The following is an 8,265-nucleotide window of genomic DNA, read 5'->3' as shown; positions in this document are numbered from 1 at the left end:
TTGTCCACACCCAGTCAGAGGTGGCCCAAGCTCACAATGCGTGGAGTTATTATTATTTTTAATCTTTATGCGAACGTTCAGCGAAACGTGACTTAGTTACTGCCGACATCTACTATTAGATAAACCCTTATAATTCGATGCCATATCGTGTTGCTTGTGTGGTTCATAGAGAGAGCTTGGGCTGCCTGTGCACAAACATGAAACATACACACTGCTAAGATTACGTCTTATCAAGTTTTTGTCCGCTTATATTCTGCTCATATTAGTCGACTACCAAGGGAGAGAACGGCATGGGTGAGGACCTGTCATATTACGTCATGCCACGTGCTCCCATAGGGCCTCGGGAGCTTGAGGCGGAACTGGAGCTATCCGCCATATTGTTCGCTCGTGTTGTCATGTTTTTAGCCGTTGCGTTATTAAACTAGTAGTAATCAGAGATTATGAGAGTGCGTTCGAAGCTCTCACTTTAATATATAATTATATATCGTAAATAAATGATTTCACTAACTGACTTTCAACCTTTGTCTATTGCTAAAATCAACATTTTTTCAGCAGCAACCGAGGTTTTACATTCAGATATGCATAGTGTCAAAGTCCATGCTAGTGAAGAGGTCACGATTTGTTGATACGTTGCGTGACGCTGCCAGTTTCTGTAGTCTCTCAAGTTTCATAGAATATTTAAATTACGTACATTATTCTAAGCTAGCATTTGCAGTCGCGTGCTCGTTTGGCGACTAATTCGAGTATTTTCCCTGATGAATAAAGAAGCCTTATGGATGTTGCCTTCAGAATACTTTTCCACCGATTCCAAACAATAAAATTTCGACCGGATAAAGACTGAGCTATTTGTCGCGACTGGAACTAATCAACAAATGCAATCAAAATGTAGCTGTTCCCACGGTTATCATCCCATAGCCAAGTCGTGTTAATAAACAAGGACAATTCCCTCAGATTGCGATAAATGCTGCCGTCGAAGCGTTTAAATTCGCCAAAATCTAACGCTGAGAGCACATAATAGCGAGGCGTACGGCGAACTGAATGGAAAGAAGTCAAAAAAAGATCCATCGGAAAGACGAGCTCAGATGGCCCGCTCATATACTCACATGTTCGCCACATGTCTTATCACATGTCTTAGCATTAAACGGTACCAGTTTACTGGCCGTGACATGCCCCTGCAAAAATCAAGCGGGGTGGCCATTTTATTGTCCTTACAGGAATGTGGTTTTTTCCAGCCGAGAACCGTGCACAGGGAGACCAACCCTGAAAAGCCACAGGTCAAAATTAGGTTTGCGTTCCACTTCGTCGAACGCAATAAAGAACTTACAAGACAATATTGTGACAAGGACCTATGTGACTATTGTGTCAGAGCCGTAAATTACACTCTGCACTCTCTGAGATTGTCTCACTAGTGTCTGCTCCGTCTGAGCGAAGTGAAATACCATTGGTCGAAAAGCGGGAAAGGCGAGAAAACTGTCAATCTATTATGTTTGATGAGGAGCGATTAAATCCTCATGGAGTCGGTAATTTACTGCACTATAAAAAACAAGTCGTCCACATTTGAAGTCAGAGGAAGAGTTGAGTACGCGTATTACTGATGGCTATTTCTGGTTAAATTTCAAACTTAACAGGGAGCAGGAAATAGCAGTTGAAAGTATGTTAATGAATCAAGACCTACTTGTCGTGTTGCCGACTGCATGTGGGTAGAGTTAAATATTACAAACGTATGTGATTGCAAGTGGGAAACGAAACAACACGAAGGCGTTTGCCCGTTTACCAGCATCGCCAAAGACCAGATTGCTAAAGCAAGATCACTTGGAATCAAGTGTGTGTCCTTAGTAGATATAAACTTTGACGGTTTTTCTTCGGCAAAACTTTATCAACAACGGATATCGCGCCTACATGTTGTTATGAAAAAGATTTGCAATTTTCTCGAGAAATCTGAGCTGCCAAAGTTCATACTTCCGATGAAAATTAATAGGTCTATTTTTTTCTGCGATTATTTTATCGGGGTGGGAATCAAACATTTGCAGAGATCAGAGCAGGCTCACTTTCTCGTCTCGCGGCTTCACCGCTCGATTTCGCGCACGCGGCTACGCCGCGCGCGCTTCTGCTCCAACGTGAGCCTGCTCGCAGGCTACTTATTATTATTTCACGACAAATCGCGATCGCTCGTAAGGGACACTTTTAACCTGCACTACACAAACTCTTGTTTGGTTCGATTAAACACGTCAATCTCTGCTTACCTGAGATCGATAGAGTTTGTATCAGGAAGAGCACGATCAGAGTGGACGATAAGACCAATGTTTCTTTAGTATACATCCTCTGTTCTGTAGTTATCAGTTCTGTGATCAACCTTCACGTAAACTACGAAATGGGACTTGATTTCCTTTCAATGTCGCATATTATCCAAATGTCACAGCCAGTACTTAACGAACTTCCGTTGCCTTTACACTATGCCTCTTCCTTCTATGCACACATGCAGGGCAAAATCAAATCTTTAAGAATTTGGTACGCGGAAGTCTGAACGGTCGTGAACGTGCAGCAATTTGACCTCGATTACTTAGGGGTTTGTTTTCTATTTACACAGACCACTTGTACTTTGTCTAGCCTTTGTGTGAGAGCTATCAATCATTGATTGCCATAGGCCACACCCGTCTGCTTTGATTTGAGAAACCAGAAATTTCAATGGACCGCATACGATAAACGCTGCCAACGTAGGATCTACAAGAGATCTGATCAGCTAAAAAAATGTATGAAGACAAGCAATAAACTGCAAGGCTGATACTACGTGAAAAACGTTTCGAGACACCAACATGACAAGAACCGATAAAGTAGGATCGCAACAGTGGACAGCTGTTTCGCCCTTCTTGGGGCTCGTCAGCACTGTGTAGGGAAGATATGTAACGCCAGCCCAACAGCCAACGCACATATGACTCGTTCATTATATCAAGTTCCGTACTTTGAACCCACTTGCGCCCCGAAACACGCGTTGCCGCATCACGTGTTTCGGGGCGCAAGGAGACGAAGTGTCAAGATTGGTGTCTCGAAAAGCAAAAGAATAAATGTGGCTGGACAAGGCCAGCCTAAACATTTAAACATTCAACCGCGTGGCCAGTACCATGCTTTAAAAACGCAGCGTATTGGATCTGAAAAGACCTACGGTCCGAAAATACATAAATGAGAAACCAGAAACTGCAAGGCACCGCATACGATAACCTTTGCCAACTTAGGTTTTTTTTGGAACATTTTCAATTCGATATCCAATTTTTATGAGAACGCTATTACCTTTCTAAGCTTTTTAATTTTTTAAACATTTCAGCGTATCTTTTAAAGTAGTTAGTTTTTATAGATATGTATTATTTATACGTGCTCTTTTTATTTTACGTTGTACAGGGCCCCCGTTGATACCAGTCCTGCGACTGAAGGGGTCACCCTATCTAACTATCGATTATTATTATTATTATTATTATTATTATTATTATTATTATTATTATTATTATTATTATTATTACATTTATTCCATTGCTTTCGCGCCAGGAGGGGCGAAACAGCTGTCCGCTGTTGCGATCCTACTTTATCGGTTCTTGTCATGTTGGTGTCTTGAAACGTTTTTCACCTAGTATCAGCCTTGCAGTTTATTGTTTGCTTTTATTTGACTCCGCTGGGAGGATGAAGTGCAAGAAATTTATTTCCAATATGGCGATATCTTCCAAGAAAATCTCTCTCACCGAGCTCAGGTCATTTGTAAATAGCTCCTAGCTAGTTTGGGTATTAGAAATTAACGGAGGATTTTTAATAGGTAGACAGCCCAAGCGACTTTACACTCATTTTCATACTCCACGGGAACATCCACGTAACGCGAGTGGTAACGTTATGCGCGGAATGGCTGGGTTCCAGTTTCAAAATAACGTGATGGGGTGGATTAGCCTGGGGGATTGACTCACTTCTCTTGACTCGTCTAATCAACGTCGCTTTTTCGATGGGCTTCGTTCACTTTGCCGGGTTGAATCAGTTTGTCCGTCTTTGGCATCTTGTTGTCAAGGTTGCTTTCCGCAGCCTTGCTAACGCAGAACAGAAACGACCAATCTAATTCTCCAACGGCGGCAATTCTGGACGATTAAAGAAACCGCAAAGTCATCTGTAATACTGTACTACCCTGTCGAGTCAACTAGAGCAAACCAATGGTGATCACTTGGTAAATCAGTTCAGAACTGTTTGGTGGTTCACGTGACGTCATCAAATTCCAAAATCCAAAACTCAAGAGCTATGAAAGTTTTTATCCTCATAAGGCATAAGAATATCTAAACTTATATCTGTTTACAACTTTTCAGCTCAATAGCGTGCTTGGTTTGGAAACCAACGTCGTTTGAATTTCAGAGTTATGGCGGAGCGTGACATACCGCTCCGATCACGTTTGTGGAAAAATATACACTTATCTAGTGATTTTTAGCATTTTTAGGAGTTTTAACTCTCACACTTTAAAAAGTGTGAGGAAAAGTGCTTGTGTAAATGTTTGTTGGTTCAGTTCAGATAATCAATCGCCTAGATAGCCAAAGTAAGTTCCTGATGTTTGCACTATTTTCCGGCCGCTATGTTGGTGGAGCACAGAACACCAACATGGCGGCTCCATACTGGGCTCTGTAAATTTGCGCAAAACATTTCGACGAATATCTGAAGTTTGGGAAAACGCAGAGACCCAAACCTTGGAGAAGTATCTTCTTTACCTGTCTCCTATAATATTAAAATTTCTTGACTTTATCCAATGAATAGTTTTCGATTTATCTTTTCGTTGCGTGACAGCGAAAACCATCTATGCATAGATGGCAAAGAGAAATTTGATAGTTTCTACTGGCGTCGGTGTACAAAATATAATTCCACTAAATGCACTCAGCTTAATTAATCAGAGACTCAAAAATACATTGAAGACATTAAAGCGATTTTAAGATGGGATGAGCAGAAACAAATGCCGGCAATTTAGAAACCATTTCTGTAAATGTACTCTATACTCGGCAAAAGGGCCGGGGAGACTCCCATCTGAAAAGGACGGGGGTGCTCGTCGGAAATTCTGAAAAGAACCCCTTAGAGATACTAAGATCCTGTTTTGTGGGCGTGGCTTGAGATTTTTTTCACCCCTTAGAGGTACCAATTCTAAAGCAAAACATTATCTCCTGTCATTTTTTTCGGCTCAATACCCTAAAAGGTACTGCAAAAGCTCCCGCTGTGGACCTTTTGAAGCTGAACACCTTAAGAGGTACTAAAACAGCTTTTTAACCCCTAAAAGATACGAAGAGCACCCCCGTCCTTGTTATATGGGAGTCCCCCACCCCCCGGGGTGTACTTCTGACCCAGGGGGATTTGTTTGGGACTAGTATTGGTTTTCGCCGATACACCCAGGCACTTTTTTATCTTAAGTTGAACCCCCCACCCCCCTTCCGCCTTCTCCGGCTCCCTCTACTAAGGCCCCGTCCACACTACGCCATAGAAATATGAACACGCAACGATCAGCGGTCATTTTGGATTTGTGTTTGAGGAAAACTCGGGAAGAGAAATCACATGATTATCGTGACGTCATCGTTTTCGCAAAGCTCCGTTGTAGAAATGTTTTCCGTCCACACTAAAACACAAAGGAGGCGTTTTCAAATTCCTCCGGTTTGAAGAGCGTTTTCGAAAAGCTCCGTTTTGGTGACGGATTAGTGTGCACGGTAGGCCTAACCATAGAAATAAAGCTGCGTTTTCAAATTTCTCCAGCGTAGTGTGGACTGGGTCTGGGAGCAAAATCCAACTCAAAACAATCACATTGACTTTTTACAGTGAATGCAACAAAACAAGTTTTACATAAAAAAGAAATCTTTATTGAAACACAATCTACTGAGCACACGTTTTTGCAGAGCAAGGATTACTTAACAGTCATGCACGCGTTTATAAATATAGCATAAATACGAGTTAAATACACATTTATTCTTTCTAAAAAATTCTTATTTTTGTTTATTTTATCATTTTTTAGGCTCAGCATCAAGAAATTGAAAATACCAAATCAAGTTGTCAAAATACCAACTACCCTGGCATACAAAATTACGAATTGTGAATAACAGTAGTAAGATTACTCTCTTTGAGTGCTAAAGTACAAAATGAGCAAGTTTCTAGAATTGTCATTCCAAGAAAAGCTGAAAAACTAACAGTACCACATGAAAGTACTGCTAAATAGCTTTCATTTAAATGGTCACACACCAGGGTTTTATACACAGACTTAAAAGTTAGAACCACATTGCACGAATTAAATCAGTTAAAATTCTAGCTTACGGTCAGCTAATATAAAGCAAGAATTGTCCAAGAATTGACTGAACCAGCAGTCTTCGGCAAAAATTCGTTGCCAAGTAACATGACGATGGGACAACGCTCAAAGAGTGGTGCTTCTGATTGGTCAATACGTATCGGAAACTACACGGGTAAATTAACGAGAACTTGGCGAGAAACACATCGACAGTGTGACGCGTCGGTCACGTTAAAGAAACTTACGTCACGCAAGGTACATCTTGAAAATTTTAGCCTTCTTTTTTCAACTTTCTTTTTCTTAAAATTCTTATTTCTCCCTCATCTTAAACATCCTTGCTCCATTTTTTGTAATTATTTAAATATCAATAAAATGACATTTGTCTTTTCAAGCTCCCTGAACGAACATGCCCACTCACATTGCAGTTTGTAGTTCAAACGACCTCCTTTTACTAGTCTCTCTTCGCTATAAATCAGCCTTGTTATTAAATACGACACTTGATACAATGGAGGGCAAAGTGATCCCCAGTGTCACCCAATGTGAAAATTAATGAATTAGTAACCAAGCCTTGAAACCAATTCAATATGGCGTCCAAATCCCCGAGAATCGAGAACACGTGTAAGGAATAAATAAAACATGTACACTCGGAAAAGCTAGCGCGCGGAATCACGACACACAGCTAACGCGCAGAAACACGCTCAAATGATGTTCGAAAGATGAGATGTGTCAACTCGGAATTTGTCCGCCATTGTATTTCAAAGGCTCTGCTTTGTTGAAGTTCTTAGTAACTTCGACAAAAAATAAGAAAATTTAAAGTTTATATTATGAGAGTAGCGACAAATTTCAAATATAAGAACGTTTACAGTACAGCGTTGAACCCGTGCACAGGGTTACCATTCATTCAATAATTTGGCTGACTGTTTAATCGGGAATGGCAAAACTGACAAGTTGAGAAGTTTGTCATTAAAACATAATGATTGAAAAAATAGAATATACCCACCGAGCGGAATTAAAAAGAAAAACAATTTTCAAATGAAACAGTAGCAAGCACATCTACAAATATGTTCCTTTTGTAACTAAGAAGGCAAGAATATTCAATACAATAATCATTGAAATTTGTAGAGTAACTGCACTATAAAAAGCGACTTATTATACAATGTGCTAACATCAAAGTTTTGGGAGTACCTTTGTCAATACAAAAGAGTATGATCAATCTGATTGATAATTAAGAAAGTGTAACAAATTATAGACCTGAAAAATAATTTGAAGGAGAAAGTGACCTTTGGGAAGTTTTCAAAACTGCTACTTTGCAGAATACCATGAACACTTAACTGCTAAAAATCAACTGTCGTATTTTGGTTCTGAGTATTTTGCATATGCACGTGCAAAATGGAAACGAGTCTTAACTGAGCCTCACCTTATGTAGTTTATGTTTTTTGGCTGTAAATGGTTGCTCCTAAGACCAAATTGCAAACAACAGTCATTTTGAACTATGCAGATAATGAACCAACTGACCATTTAACACACAAGAGATCTGTGACCACTTGTCCCAAACTCCATTTCTACACGCATAAATTATCACCATATGACAATTTACTACATTGTTTGGATTGCACACTGAATGAGAGGTACTGGAACCGAGCCCACATCCAAAAAGTTAGCGAGTTTCCCTTGTGCCAAAAATAAATTATGATGGTTTCTTGCAAGGAACAGAAATTAGCAATCGATCTCCTATGTAATGGCATCTTGTAGTAACGTAATTTCGTTAATACTGTAAAATACATTGTGAAGTAGTAATACGAAATTCCCCATCAATTTGTTTTTCTTTTTATGTGATTGTGTTTTTAATTATATTAACCTATTCGTGTCCGTACATAACGCACTGACACTTATCTCATATATCTTCCACTCTTGTCTAGTTTAAGAATTTTCGCCAGACGTTGTTTTGTTGTTGTTACAGCTTTCTGACGCCCTCTCTTTGCGGGAACTGTCGA

At 40.0% G+C, this 8,265-nt stretch overlaps 4 protein-coding genes across 4 annotated transcripts in view; 2 read left to right on the top strand and 2 right to left on the bottom strand.

Annotated features, from left to right (window-relative positions):
- Window positions 1-2,383, bottom strand: part of LOC145460191 (uncharacterized) — an 11,137-nt gene extending 8,754 nt beyond the window's left edge. Inside the window, exon 1 of the mRNA XM_081444934.1 lies at window positions 2,244-2,383. Coding sequence (XP_081301060.1) covers window positions 2,244-2,319 — 76 coding nt within the window. The 5' untranslated portion in view covers window positions 2,320-2,383. The remainder of the gene's footprint in view (window positions 1-2,243) is intronic.
- LOC145460203 (beta-2 adrenergic receptor-like) overlaps window positions 1-8,265 on the top strand; it is a 68,698-nt gene that overhangs the window by 36,628 nt on the left and 23,805 nt on the right. The window lies entirely within an intron of this gene.
- Window positions 1-8,265, top strand: part of LOC145460221 (uncharacterized) — a 162,166-nt gene that overhangs the window by 137,110 nt on the left and 16,791 nt on the right. The window lies entirely within an intron of this gene.
- The window catches only part of LOC145460232 (uncharacterized), a 42,117-nt gene that overhangs the window by 18,995 nt on the left and 14,857 nt on the right, over window positions 1-8,265 (bottom strand). The window contains exon 22 of the mRNA XM_081444980.1: window positions 5,295-8,258. Within this exon, the coding sequence (XP_081301106.1) occupies window positions 8,161-8,258 (98 nt within the window). The 3' untranslated portion in view covers window positions 5,295-8,160. The remainder of the gene's footprint in view (window positions 1-5,294; window positions 8,259-8,265) is intronic.

This window comes from Orbicella franksi, chromosome 11, assembly GCF_964199315.1.
Source record: "Orbicella franksi chromosome 11, jaOrbFran1.1, whole genome shotgun sequence".
Lineage (NCBI taxonomy): Eukaryota > Metazoa > Cnidaria > Anthozoa > Scleractinia > Merulinidae > Orbicella > Orbicella franksi.
This window is presented reverse-complemented; position numbering and strand designations above follow the sequence as displayed.